Source organism: Protomyctophum parallelum (assembly GCF_964188405.1).
Source record: "Protomyctophum parallelum genome assembly, chromosome: 4".
In the NCBI taxonomy this organism is placed as follows: Eukaryota; Metazoa; Chordata; class Actinopteri; order Myctophiformes; family Myctophidae; genus Protomyctophum; species Protomyctophum parallelum.
This window is the reverse complement of record NC_139700.1, coordinates 7,989,359-8,004,133: the sequence shown is the minus strand read 5'-3', so window position 1 is coordinate 8,004,133 and position 14,775 is coordinate 7,989,359. Positions and strand designations below refer to the sequence as shown.

The following is a 14,775-nucleotide window of genomic DNA, read 5'->3' as shown; positions in this document are numbered from 1 at the left end:
TTTCAAATGTTCCTTCACAGAGATATTGAGATTCCACCGTTTACAGAAAAAGTATACTGTATAACATATTTTAATTCAGTTTATATACCTTTTTTTTTCAACACATATAAATGATTTATTTGTCTCTGAAAAACAAAAAATGGATCCAGAATATATCTACAACAATAAAACAGTATTTCTTATATAGATAGAAACTAAAATCATACTTAATACTAAATGATTACATGTATAGTAGGTAGCAAATAATTACATCTAAACATTAATCATTTCAAACGTTCCTCCACAGAGATACTGAAATTTGGCAGTTTACAGCGGGCGAAAAGATTACATGCGCGCTCTGCTTGCGCACTAGTTGGCCATTTATGGCCTACTAGTGTGCAACAAGCAAGTATGCACTCGACAGAGTGCAGTTCTAGTTGTCAATGCGTTTACTAAACATTAAACCTGTGTATAGAAGGGGCTAGCGCCCCTCAAAAATTGACAGGAAAAAGTGGTAGACTGGAACCGGTTTGTGGGACAGGGAGGGTAAAGAAATGGGAAGTACAGGTAAGGTGTTGAGTTGAGTTGAGTTCAGCGTCGCCAGCTTGTCTCTCTCCACCACAGTGTGGTATCCAGGATATGACTGGGTGACCTGATCGGATGTCCTGGCATCTGAGAACCGCGCAGGGAAAGAGGGCATGTGACCCCCGTTCACAACCGGCTTTCCCAAATCTTGTTAATGCGGCTAGCTGGCTCCGGGGTCATTTCCCACTTTCCCAAGGCTCCGGGGGAGATTAGTTCACTAGCGGGTCCTTCATCTGAAAGGACAGGTGACAGATTCACAAGCTGATCTGGCCTATTAGCCCCAGATAAAGAGCCAAAGCTCCCCCACCCCCACCCCCGCCATCGGAAAATCAGCCTACATCAGTGCATTTACTCTTCAGCAACACCATGTAGTCCACATCAATACCAGAGAATTAATGTGGTTCAAATTATGTATGCATTTGAACATCATCACATCTTAACCCATTTAGGCCTGACGTCGAAACTTTTCAGTTTTCTGAAATACCTATGTTTCTATATCAGTGGTGCTCAGTATTTCATCTCAAGGACCCCAAAAATGATATGTAATTGGCCACCGACCCCCTTCTGAAAATATGTTGTTCCAGGAACCCCTCAGAAGCAATGGCCATACGATGGTGTAGTATATGAATTACACTTTATCTGTATTAAATCTGATGGGGGAAAAAGTTAAGTACACCTAGGCTAACGTATAGGGGGTCCAAATCAAATTAAATGTGTTGTAGAAGGTGACCATAATATTCAGTCACTTGCAAGGAATTGGCAAGTTGTGCAGTGATTACTATTTACTCATTTGACACCTTTACTGCGTGTCACAGTTGGTCTAGAACATGGTTCTCAACATTGTTCTTGCATTAATAAAACATATTTTCTGAAATGACCAAACCTGTCTGCAAATGATGTCACTGGTAGGCAGGTTTCTGAACGGTCCACATCCCTCCTCTGGGCACACAGACTGAGAAGCCATCAATACAGTGCCAACTGATGACCAATTATATGAGCATATAGGTTGAAGATGGTAGGGTTGTCACAATCATTACATAATCGTCTAATCACAATGGGGTTCCTTGGTATATTTCAGTTATTTGTCATATCTGCCCTGTGCACTTTTTTTTACACTTTAAATTACAAAACCTAAAAGGCAAACAGAAATGTAATTTATATTCATAATGTTGGGATTTCCAATGGCAAAACCATAATTAAATCGTTAATCAGATTTATTTTGTGTGACAATTAATCGTGACAGCACTAGAAGATGGATGACGTGTGGTCATTTAAAGTGTTGGCTAATTGCCTTTCAGGTTTCTAGCCCTGGGTTGATGTTACATTCAACTAGATTAATATAACACACATCCACACAAAACATGCCATGAAGATGCTTTCTTTTATTGACGCGATATATTTGAATGGTTTTGTCAATGCCACCGTAGTGAGCATGAAATCATGGAGGAGAAGCGCGTTGCCATAATTCATTCATTATAATATAAAATATAAAAACAAAGAAAGGACAATAAATTTAAACAATTAATATGGGCAGGACATACAAAAAACACTGATGACTGAAGACAAGGCTCTAGGTCCAGGCAACGTAAGACATACAATACATTTTTGTTTGTGTCTTTCTGTCTTTTTTTGAGAGTTCATGCAAAGAGTATTTCTGTCAACATTGTGTTTCTGTTAAGGGGGGTGTGTGTGTGTGTGTGTGTCAGGGTATATGGGCAGATTCAATAAATACAAAAGTGAACAAACAAATTCATCAGGTCCATTTGGTCAGAGGAATTACAGAATCTCTTTAGAACGAAGGGAGAAAAATAAAAAGAATGTAGGCAATATTCCTGTCTGGAACAGGTCGGTATCTAGGCTGTTATTTGTATGGTGTTATTTGTAACACTGTCTAACACTGTTCATCAGTTCACACACAAACTCCCGCCTGGACAGCCTAGAGTAGACAGACAAGAGGCACAGACACCATCTCGGTGTGGTGGGGAAATAAGTTCAGGTCTGGCAGAGCTTGAGATGAGCTCTAAGATTACAGAGTTCCATAACAAGCCAATTTGCAGTCAATCCAGCAGTCCAAGACCTGGCTGATTATTCCAAGAGTTTAAGAGAGTCCATTCACTCCACATTTCCGCGTCTGGAGTTCTAGAATGTGTTCTAGATAGACACCTAATGTAAGGCTCCTGAGCTGAAGCCACCACACACCACATCCAGTCCAAGTCCAGTCAAACTGCGGGTGTCTTCCCGGTCAACGTCTGCTGCTGCTGCTGGAGGTACGTGGGCCGTTTGACACGGGGCTTTCTGCGCTTGGGTTTGTTCTTGGCCTTGGTGAGCTGGACCACAAAGAAGGACAGCACGACCATTGCTCCCAGGAAGGCAAAGACGGGGATGGTCTGGCCCACTTCCTGGTTGTAGCGACCCGGCATTATACCTGAGGAGAGGAGGAAGAGTATCGTCAACTTGAGGGGACATGCCATGTCAACCTGGACTTTACCCTCTCCTATCAATCCTACATCAAATATGTTACCAAATCTGCCTTCTTCCACCTCAAAAACATTTCCAGACTCTGACCGTCACTCCCAGACTCTGTTGCCGAGACCCTCATCCACGCTTCAATGTCCTCCCGGCCCGCCTGAATTACTGTAATGGTGTCCTGTTCGGGCTCCCCAAGGACCCAAACAAAGCCCTTGACAGACTGCAGTATGTGCAAAACTCGTACAAAACGCTGGCAGCACATCACCCCCACCCTCGAACGCCTCCACTGGCTTCCGGTAATTAGGTTCCACATCACCTACAAACTGCTACTCCTCACCTACGAAGCTCTCCATGCCCTAGCCCCACGGTATCTGTCAGACCTCCTCAAGGATTACACTCCTGAGTGGAAGCTGAGACAGATGTAGACAGCCAAACTCCGTCCCACCCTCACTCTGCCTGATGCTGAGAAGCTAGTCCACGCCTTGGTCTCCTCCAGGCTGGATTACTGTAATGCACTTTAAGTGATGTTACTTTCCACCACTGGTGTATTGTTGGTCCTTGGCAGTGTTGCATTAGTCGTCATTAAAAAGCGTCCTCCCAAAGATAAAATCACCAATGTAACACTGGTCCTTGGTGTCTTACCTCCAGGGATGTCCCAGGCTCCACTCTCCCCAGGAGACAGAGGCCTGACCTGGGGACGGTAGGGTCTCATATTGGGTAGAACCACCTTGTCCAGATCGATCGACAGCAGCTTCTGGTGCTTCCACAAGTTACTGGGAGAGAGTCATAGAGAGAGAGAGAGAGAGAGAGAGAGAGAGAGAGAGAGAGAGAGAGTATAAAATCAATTTGTAATTTAGGGGTCCTTGACCTGAAAGAGTTTGAGAACCAGTGCGATAAAAAAATAAACAATTAAAAGGTGACAAGTTTTGACTGACCTGGGCGCCGTCTCGTTCAGTGGCTGAGGCTTGGCCCAGGAAAGATGAGGACAGGCAGGTAGGGGGCGGGGCTTAGGGTCTCCCAGATGAGGCTCCAGAACCTTGGAGTAGCGGTACAGATGGTTGCCTGGAGAGGAGAGGAGAGGAGAGGAGAGGAGAGGAGAGGAGAGGAGAGGAGAGGAGAGGAGAGGAGAGGAGAGGAGAGGAGAGGAGAGGAGAGGAGAGGAGAGGAGAGGAGAGGAGAGGAGAGGAGAGGAGAGGAGAGGAGAGGAGAGGAGAGGAGAGGAGAGGAGAGGAGAGGAGAGGAGAGGAGAGGAGAGGAGAGGAGAGGAGAGGAGAGGAGAGGAGAGGAGAGGAGAGGAGAGGAGAGGAGAGGAGAGGAGAGGGAAGAAAAGAGGAGAGGAGAGGAGAGGAGAGGAGAGGAGAGGAGAGGAGAGGAGAGGAGAGGAGAGGAGAGGAGAGGAGAGGAGAGGAGAGGAGAGGAGAGGAGAGGAGAGGAGAGGAGAGGAGAGGAGAGGAGAGGAGAGGAGAGGAGAGGAGAGGAGAGGAGAGGAGAGGAGAGGAGAGGAGAGGAGAGGAGAGGAGAGGAGAGGAGAGGAGAACAGTGCAGAGGAGAGGAGAGGAGAGGGAAGAAAAGAGGAGAGGAGAGGAGAGGAGAGGAGAGGAGAGGAGAGGAGAGGAGAGGAGAGGAGAGGAGAGGAGAGGAGAGGAGAGGAGAGGAGAGGAGAGGAGAGGAGAGGAGAGGAGAGGAGAGGAGAGGAGAGGAGAGGAGAGGAGAGGAGAGGAGAGGAGAGGAGAGGAGAGGAGAGGAGAGGAGAGGAGAGGAGAGGAGAGAAAGGAGGCAGACTTTATCAGTGCCTGGTTTAGCTATATGTACAGTATTATGGAAAAGGGCTGCATGTGTGTGTATTCATTGTGTGTACATCGCCTGCTCACCTTCTAGTCTCAGAGGCAGTGGGCGGTCAGCACCTGTAGGTGGCGTGACTCTGCTGTGAGAGTGACTGAGGCTGGGAGGAGTCATACTATAGGATGTGTACTGCAGCAGAGCGTCGAGCAGCCAGAAACAATCTGGAAGGAAAGCAGCACAGAGGACATTGAACGTGTGTATAGCAACGAAGAAATGTGTGCGGCCAACCAGGGGCCCGTTTCATAAAATCTAGATGGCAGATTAAACCGGGATGCATGTTATTTATCCTGGCTCAATTTATCGTGGCTTATCCATGTCTCGGTTTCGTTAAAGCGAAAGTTATCTAGCGAGATGAACTTAGTCAGTTATCCCTGGCTCAGTTTACTCATGAGCCATGACTGTTTTATGAAAGCAGTGGCACATACGTTACCATAGTAACTTCTGTGAAGCTAGCCTGCTGCAGACCAGGCTAGCGTGTTATCGTTGCTTAGATGATATCTGTATAATACTTCTATATATAGATTTGTGGTGACATCGGTCACTAGTATGGCACTGCATTGAGGCTATATTGTAAATTGTCCATACACTGGACTCAAGGTGCTGCTATGACAACTGAATTTGGTCTGTTCTGTCTGGGGGTGTCATCTACCTGTGACAACTATATCTATATTCTGCTACCGTCTGCTGTAAAGAAATACACAGATTTTGTCCTTCATGAATAAAGAAAAAGCTCCATCGTGTCATGTCATTCACATCAGTCTCCGTAATTCCCATTCGCAGAGAGAGAAAGGGTGATTGTCTCATCTTTCTGTCTGTGGCTGTCATGAATGCAGTTGGACTCTTACCTTTCTGTCTGTGGCTGTCATCTATGCAGTTAGAGTCTCCATAGAGAGCGATGCGACCCCCTCCGTCAGAGGGTGTTTGATACAACCCCAGAATAGGAACACCTTCCACCACCGCTGTCTCCTGCTTCAACACCTCCAGACCTAGCACATCCAAAAATTAAACAAGCGGGGGACAAAGTACTCACTTTTCCATTTCTTTATTGGCCCACACCAAAAAGGAACGCTTACGCGTTTCGGCTATGCAGCCTTCATCAGAGCATGCTCTGATGAAGGCTGCATAGCAGACATTTATAGCCGAATTTTTTTAATTCCTATTTTTTTGATGTACTGTATACTTGATTTGGGTTTGGCACTCCACTGAAAGCCATTGCTGATGTGCAACCTATTTTTTCTCATTTTATTTTACTTATTTGACTTATTACTGTCGTTGATGATTTGCATTTACCAGACCTGTAGAGGGGAAGCAAACGCTAATGATGTTGCTACTAGTGGGAACATAATCTGCAGGCAGCGTTTGGTTTGCACTCAGCCTAGTTCAATATTTTAAAGGACGAGACGGTACCTTGGTCTTTCAGGTTCTTGGCAATCACTATTCCATCTTCTGGGAAACGGGCGATGCTACAGCCTGAGGCATAGTACACTGTGAAGAGTGATAGAGGGAGAGAAACAGTAAGATATACATTTGTGTTTTGACTGAAGTAAAACATCTTGAATACAGGTATTTTACTTGTAACAGAGCATTTCTATATTGTGGTATTGCTACTTTGTACATTTAACCCATTTAGGCCTGACGTCAAAATAAAAATAAAATCTTCTAAATTCAGTTTTCTGAAATTCCTATGTTTCTATATCAGTGGTGCTCAATATTTCATGTCAAGGACCCCACAAATTATATGTATTTGGCCGCCGACCCCCATCTGAAAATATGTTGTTCCAGGAACACCTCAGAAGCAAATATTTGAGTTAAAAACGTTCGCTCTGAAAGAATATATATTCAAAGATTTGTGCCACATTTTCACGATTTTTCAAAAATAGCAGACCTACAAGCTCATAGCGCGCCACTCGGTGAGCTTGTAGATCTGCTATTTTTCAATAGCTAAATTATAACATAATATTTAAAACACCAATAAGGGAAAAAAAGTACTATGCTGAGGGAAAGAGAAGGGTTGGGTTGTGTCTTGTCTGTGCCGTGGTGGCTGTATTCAGAGTGACAGATGACAGATTATAAAGACAAAGAGATGCGTCCTACTGTCATGGTCAGCCATGGTGAAGTCTCCCTCGTACAGGCCGTCGCTGAAGGCCATTCCCCACACCGAGATCAGGTCGTTCAGTGCTGGCACGTTAGCGCCCCCTGTGTCCGGCATCCACCACTGTCTATAAAGATTCCAAGTCAAGAAATGTCAGACTGATTTCTAGTTCTACACACACTATAATCCAGAAAGCACCTGTTCTCCTGCCCGCAGATAACACGAAGCAAATCACTCCGATGACATTGTAATCAACAAACCATATATTATGCTTGAGGAACATTTACACAGACTAGAGCACTAGAGTTTAATTATCTGCCCATTGCCAGCAGCAGCATACATCAGCTAAATAATTCCCATAACTAGAGCCAACAAAACATCCACCACAGCCTGAAGGCAAGATAATTACTAATAATAAAAATAATGAAGAAATAAAAACAACCATATACAAAATTAATATTACAACCATTATGTGGTGTAATGGCAAACCATCCATCAGGGCCTGTGTGTAATTAAAAATAACGCACAAGTGGTGTCTCCATGTTGAAGATGTTATTTAATAGGTTTTAATGCCAAGTGGAAAGAATGATAAAGCACTCTTCACGGATCGGGCCTCTTCACGGAGCACGACCATGGATTGCTACCATATTATACTATGCCTAATGCCACTATTCTGTATATTATCTTAACATTCTTATACTTACTATATGTAAAGTGTCTTGCGACAACTTGTTGTGATTTGACAAAACATTTTAATTGAATGGCCTTGAACTTAACACTAGTACAGTGACACTGGTTTTATGGGTCTTAAAAAGTCTGAACTGACTTAGGCAAAAATAATTTAACCCATTCTGACCTGAGATCAGATTCATACGAGGTTTCCACTGGACACACACTGGTCTGATGAACCCATTCTGACCTGAGATCAGATTCTAAAAATGTCAGTCGTTCTTCGATTTTTCAAAAAATAGCAGACCTACAAGCTCGTAGCGCGCCACTCGGTGGCGCGATATGAGCTTGTAGATCTGCTATTTTTCAATAGCTAAAGCATAACATGATGCTAACACCAAAATGGGTGCCCGGTCAGAATGGGTTAAATACGTATATAACTCAAAAGAACAGTAAGATCCATTTGTTTTAACCACATCAACTCTATCCCTGCAGGCTGTGACATACTAGCGTCGTGTCCAGGGGGTGTACTTGTACATCAAGCTGCCTCACGCTTGGCAATGGCAAGCAAGAACAGGCTCAGCAGCCTCGTCAAAGTGGCCAGTAACTCATAGAACTGTACAAGAGGCAGATACTTAAGAGAGCCTCCTTCCTCCTGGACGTATCGGATCACCCACTTCGGTCTGAGTTTGAACTGTTGCCCTCAGGTCGTCGGCTGAGGGTGCCCGCCACAAAGACTAATCGGTTCAAACTATCCTTTGCCCCGGCTGCTATTCAACTGCTGAACAGCAGATAGCACTTTATTCTTGCCTCTCCTCTTTGCACATACTGCCCACTAATGCACTTTTGCTGACTTTGCTACTATTGAATGTGATGAATTCTCTGTCTCTAGTGCCCTAGTGTCTAGTGTTCTAGTGATCTAGTGTTCTTAGATCTTAGTCTTGTATTGAATGTTGTGTGTATTTTTTACTATGATCTGGCTACAATAAAGCTAACCTCGAACCTTGCTACAGAAACAGGAGATAGGCTCCTGCCCGATGGGCCTCTTGGCAAGGCTTACTTATTGGCACTGCCTTCATGATTCAATTCGATTACAATTCACCTGGTTTCGATTCTACGATGCATCGCAATGCATAATAATAATTTATATAGCGCCTTTCGAGAAACCCAAGGACGCTTTACAAGACAAAAAAAAAAAAAAAAACTAGTTGCCAGAGTGAACAAATGTCTCTTCAGTGCATGATTCCGATCATTTGAAAATGACGTGATCTGCATCATCTGCACCCGATTTACGATCACGTGATCAGTTCGGGACAACCCTACTTACAGTACAATGCATTGAAACGCGACACGTTGTGAACTTGTAGAAAATATTGGCTATTCTTAATATTTTACGTACAACAGTGGTTAAAGGGGCATACCACTCATTTTCAACATTTTACTATGTCATTATAAAAATAATAAAAAAAGTCGACCCCATTCTGTGTTTCCTAGAACTGGAGGTCTGAAAAAAAATCATTAACATTGTGAATCACATCTTGATGATGTCATCAAGATGTGATGTGAAATGTTGACCACTTAACCATAATCTCTTATGTGAAAGAGATAAACTATTTTGAAGGACCCCGAGGCTATATTTAACTGTATTTAAGGGTTTCTAAGGACCTCCTGATGTACTGTGACAGTTAAAATGGGATATTAATGGAGCCAATAATGAATCCTCTCAGCTGCATGAGAAATTCAGCTGTGAACACGAAACCCCACAATGTCCTTCATCTATATTAAACCATTCATATAATCCTATAATGGTGTACAGGAGAACAGCTGGCACACCTTAACCACCTCTACACTAGCGTCCCTTTTCTGGACTCACGATAGTGAAAGATGATTGTTATTAACAACTTGAAAACAAGAGACGCCGAAAACGACCCAAATAAAACTAACACGGTAGGACTCGTGTTTTTGGTGTTGGAAATTATGAAACATTATGACTAGAAATTACAATTCCGTTTGCCTTTTAGGCTTCGTAATAAAAACGCAGAGATGACAAATAACTGAATTAAAATAAAATAAAGCAGACAGTTGATCTGATTCTACAAGCTGTAAGCTTGTAGTTCTGTTATTTCTGCTTTGTATTAAAAAATGGACACGATGACAAAATGATAGCGGTTATGTAATAATTGTGATAACCCTAGTCACAAGATGTACATCATTCTACTTCAGCAAGGTGTGTGAGCATTAGAGTGCACCTGTGCGTGTGTCCGTGCATGCGTGTGTGTGTGGGATCATACCTGGTGTTCTCGTCGTAGAACTTGACCTTCCTCATGACGGAGGTGTTGTACCAGTCGGCGAAGATGATGAGCGACAGGCCGTTGTCGATGTCTCTCCTCAGCTTGGTGATCTCCTCTGGGAAGTACTCCTCCTCACTGTCCACCATCAGTAACGTGCCTGTGAGGTGAGAGACAGACAGACGCAATGAGTAGACATTTAGGTCACATTCTCACCTAATACTTCGGTAGACTCATGCGTATGGGCGGAGATTTTGGGATTCTTGCATATTTAATTTGCTGCGGTTTGCCTTCACACTGTCATCCGTAGCAATTGGAAACGCAGCAGGGGGGACCTTTATCAATGTGTTCCATTCATAAACCTAGCCTACAACACAGCCTACAACACAGTGAAATCTATTGTGATAAAATTATACTCATAACGTGCATGTGTCGTGCCGTCTGGGACTGGACCCCCCCCCCCCCCCTCTCTCTCTCTCTCACTCTCACTCTCACTATACGCACGCAGCCACAGTGCCACACACTGTTCTTTTGGGCATGCAGGCACAGCGCTGAGCGCACCGATATAACAGACAGCAGCGCAAAATGTTTACACGTTTATTGAGATGAAAGTTCCAGTCCCCACTAGTCCCCACACAGTGACAGCACTCCATGTTTACGGCACGCACAGACAGACAGAATATTCTGTAGGCTATAATACTATTACACTGCACTGCAGTGTTCTTCTTTCTTAAGCAATTGATTAATGTACTCGTCCTCATTTCGATCAGGGCTTCAGTCTCCTCATTCGACCACGTCTATCCACGGTAACGGGACATCTTTGCGCTGCGTAAAATATGCTTTCTCCGTCTCCAACTGTGTTCAGCTCCTCACCCGCCACATTGTTTGCTTCATTTCCTTTATTTACTGCGGATGGCATTCACACCTGCACCGAATCGTAATCAAGTGCGATTGGAAGCGAAGCGAAACCCCTGTTTTTGCTCGGAGTATAATGCGGTTCTTTGATACGCATTACGATTCGAATGAGCCTTCACACCTGCCAAACGAAGTGCACTTTCTGAAAATGCGCAGCAGAATTCGTTTTAATCGCAGCAAAGCTCTCTGGTATGAATGTGACCTTAGTCTACAGAGAGTAGACATTTAACGTGTCCACCATCAGTAACGTGCCTGTGAGATGGAGAGAGTAGACATTTAGTGTGTCCATCATCAGCGACACAGAGGAGACATTTAGTCTGATGTCCTGACGCTCATAAGGTTAGGCTTAATGAGCAAGAGGTGATCAGTTGATCACTTGTAATCATCATTAGTGTGCTGAATGGTTTAGAGACTTCAGCGCTTCGATTGCCTAATTTATACTCTGTCGTACAACACGTTGCGTGCCGAAAATAGCCTATCTACAAGAAGATCGGCTTGTAGATCAGCTATTTTTGGTGTGCACCGAGCTGTATGTGACAGTGAATAAATTGGGCTTATGACTGCATATACCGGTGCAGCAGTGAGGGAAAGGGAAACTGCATTTATAGCTTCTATAAATGCAGCTTTTTATAGCTGCATTTATAGTGTTGTTTTCGAAGACTAAACCGGTAATGAAAAATGTTCGTCGATTACCTAATCGCTATTATTAATTATTAACTAAATGCTATTTTCAGCATGCAACCAAGTGTAAAAACAGGCATTCCAACGCAATCAAGGCCTACCAACATACATTGTTGTAGAGTTTAGTCGACTAAAATCGTATGATATTTAGTCAACTACAACTAGACTACTTTTTTTTTTTTTTACATTTCAGATAGAAAAATATGACTAAAACTAAATTATAATCAAAACCTCTACCCACTCAGCTATGGTCGACCTACAACTCTGGACAGGTGGCGTAGATAGTTTCGCCTAGCCCATTTTGGGCGGGAACCCCTTTTGGTGCTTTAAACATTATGTTATAATTTAGCTATTGAAAAATAGCAGATCTACAAGCTCATAGCGCGCTACAAGCTTGTAGGTCTGCTATTTTTGAAAATTTGTGATAATATTTATTTCAGAAAACTGGAGGATTTAGAAGATTTTTTTTTTTAATTTCGATGTCAGGCCTAAATGGGCTAGTGCTCTCACCATACTGGCTGGCATCAAAGCAGGTGATGGGAGCGCCCAGCACCTCGATGAAGTATCCCATGCTTCTGAGATGCTGGTACATATCTCTGAAGTTGGTGTGAATGTGGTCTCCGTTCCTGGAAATACAGAGAACAGCACACAGAAAAGATTTAGCATTTCAGGAAAAATAAAAAAGACAGACAGATGGGAGACATGAGAGAGCAGCAGACACAACTTACAGTAAACTCATTCGCCGGGCCAACACCGCCATCTGGTGGCTGAATTGTGTACTTCTTAACCGTCTTATTTTGAAAGGCGTTTCACTCTGAATCAAATAAAAGCAGCGAGGCCTAGGAAACGCAGCGACACTGTTACCACTCACCAATCTAGCGGGTCATTCTTCATACGGAGGTTATCCCGTGGGAAGTAGCCCGGCGGGTAGCGGAGATTGTGGTACTGGTCCCACAGCACCCTCTTGCTGCGCGGAGGAGTCGGTACGATCTTCACCTTGATTGGCAGCTTGACCGTGGAGGTCAGCTCCCCACCCCCGGCCTCGGACTGCACAGGACGGAACAGGCGAAGCATTTCTTTTTAGTTTTTCTGGTTGACACTGTCACTTAACACAGTGGTTCCCAACGTGGGGTCCGGGGACCCCCGGGAGTCCTTGAGGGAGTTCCAGGGGGTCCCCAGCTAAATTATAGTTAGGAACCAAATGGACCCTTGTGGGGTCCATGTTTGTACACTGATTGTGTACAAATGGAACCAAACGAACCCGTCCATTTGTACGGGTCCGTTTGGTTCCATTTGTAGACGCTCAGTTAATCAACGATTAATGATTTTACGATATAAAGCGGGGTCACAGATATAAAAATTACATTAATGCATGTCACACTGGCGGCCCTTGAAATTAAAATGGTTGAGAGTCACTGCTAGAGTCATAAAAATCTTAATCTGGCAGGAATAAGTCTAGGAACGCATCTGTCTCAAGTTAGATTTGAGCTAAAAAAAAAAGAAAAAAACACTTTGTCCATTAAAAATAGATATACAAGTGACACACTGTGAGCTTGTAGATTGGCTTTGTGCCTTTATTGATAGTTATTAGTGAAGACAGACAGGAAAGAGGGAGAGAGAGAAGGGGAGAGACACGCAGCAAAGGTCGTCATGAACGGGACTCGAACACGCGACGCGCTGTCAGGCCTGAGCCTATATGTGGCATGCATGCGCCTGGCCCTGGACCACTTGGTCAGCGGGCGTCCCGATCTACTATTCTTTTTACTCAAAACTTTGCTTCTGGGGTTCCTGGAACAAAATATTGTGAGATGGGGGTGCGCAGGCAAACATATCATTTTGGGGGTCCTTGCCATGAAAACATTTGAGAACCACTAATAGAAACACACAGCTTGAAGCCACTCACGTCATTCTCTGCAGGCGACGCCACGGTGACCATCACATGACCCTGAGCGATGCCTTCCCAGGATGCCGCTTTCTTGGCCACGGAGATGGAGATGGCCAGGTAGCCCGCCCACGGCCACAGCACCGGCGAATAGGAGACCGCCACGTCAATGTGGTCGCCGTTCTGAGGCAGGTAGGGCTGCCAGATAGGCTGGATGCGATGGAGACATGGTCATTTAAATGCCATTTAGTGTTGCTTTTGACAGCAATGTTTTAGTTTTAGTCAGTCTTTTGAATAAAATTCCATTTAGTTTTAGTCATATTTTAGTCATCTGAAATGTTTTAGTTTTAGTCTAGTTTTAGTAGACTAAATCTACAGTTGATTTAGTCGACTAAAATGTATGTATTTTTTTATTTCTATAGTTAAAGATCCTGATATTCCACAGTCAACTCTTCATGATTTTGTGTGAGCAACCAATCGAAAGTCAGAAATCCTTGTATGTTGTGTGAACAACCAATCGAAAGTCAAAAATCCTTTGATGAAGTACAAGCCAGAGTTGTAGTACTTGACTTGGCTTAAGCCCTTTGTTCCTCAAGGGAGCATAAGCCATTGACAAATGTCTTCCACGTCATTGGATTATTGGCGGGCGGTTCTTTTGAGATCTCCCCAGTTGAGTCTGTGTGTGTGTGTGTGTGTGTGACTGTGTGTGTGTGTGTGTGTGTGTGTGTGTGTGTGTGTGTGTGTGTGTGTGTGTGTGTGTGTGTGTGTGTGTGTGTGTGTGACTGTACCTTGTCGACAATCCTGCCGGTGACGCCCATTCCGTTTAGAATGGTCACGTTGACGATGGTGGGCATTCCCCCGTAGTAGATGGGCTGGGAGCAGTATGGCCACATGTACGGACACTCTGTCAGGTCGATGTAGCTAGGAGACAGGCTAAACACACAGAAATACACTAGGAGACAGGCTAAACACACAGAAATACACTAGGAGACAGGCTAAACACACAGAAATACACTAGGAGACAGGCTAAACACACAGAAATACACTAGGAGACAGGCTATACACACAGCAATACACTAGGAGACTGGCTAAACACACAGAAATACACTAGGAGACTGGCTAAACACACAGAAATACACTAGGAGACTGGCTAAACACACAGAAATACACTAGGAGACTGGCTAAACACACAGAAATACACTAGGAGACAGGCTAAACACACAGAAATACACTAGGAGACAGGCTAAACACACAGAAAAACACACCATGATAGGGAAAGTAGTCTGTGCATGCAATGTTGTGTGTTCATAAAGCAAAATATAATTGTGAGCGTTGTGAGCTTATAGATCTGTTTTTTTTCCCCAACTAGTTTG

General features: G+C 44.0%; 1 protein-coding gene across 1 annotated transcript in view; it reads right to left on the bottom strand.

Annotated features, from left to right (window-relative positions):
- Nucleotides 1-1,931: 1,931 nt before the first annotated feature.
- Nucleotides 1,932-14,775, bottom strand: part of mbtps1 (membrane-bound transcription factor peptidase, site 1) — a 32,865-nt gene continuing 20,021 nt past the window's right edge. Inside the window, exons 12-23 of the mRNA XM_083763981.1 lie at nucleotides 14,191-14,335; nucleotides 13,424-13,612; nucleotides 12,392-12,567; nucleotides 12,031-12,146; nucleotides 9,928-10,084; nucleotides 6,970-7,094; nucleotides 6,283-6,360; nucleotides 5,721-5,861; nucleotides 4,905-5,036; nucleotides 3,969-4,095; nucleotides 3,676-3,806; nucleotides 1,932-2,989 (exon numbers count right to left, since the gene is read on the bottom strand). Of these exons, the coding sequence (XP_083620107.1) occupies nucleotides 2,784-2,989; nucleotides 3,676-3,806; nucleotides 3,969-4,095; nucleotides 4,905-5,036; nucleotides 5,721-5,861; nucleotides 6,283-6,360; nucleotides 6,970-7,094; nucleotides 9,928-10,084; nucleotides 12,031-12,146; nucleotides 12,392-12,567; nucleotides 13,424-13,612; nucleotides 14,191-14,335 (1,723 nt within the window). The 3' untranslated portion in view covers nucleotides 1,932-2,783. The remainder of the gene's footprint in view (nucleotides 2,990-3,675; nucleotides 3,807-3,968; nucleotides 4,096-4,904; nucleotides 5,037-5,720; nucleotides 5,862-6,282; nucleotides 6,361-6,969; nucleotides 7,095-9,927; nucleotides 10,085-12,030; nucleotides 12,147-12,391; nucleotides 12,568-13,423; nucleotides 13,613-14,190; nucleotides 14,336-14,775) is intronic.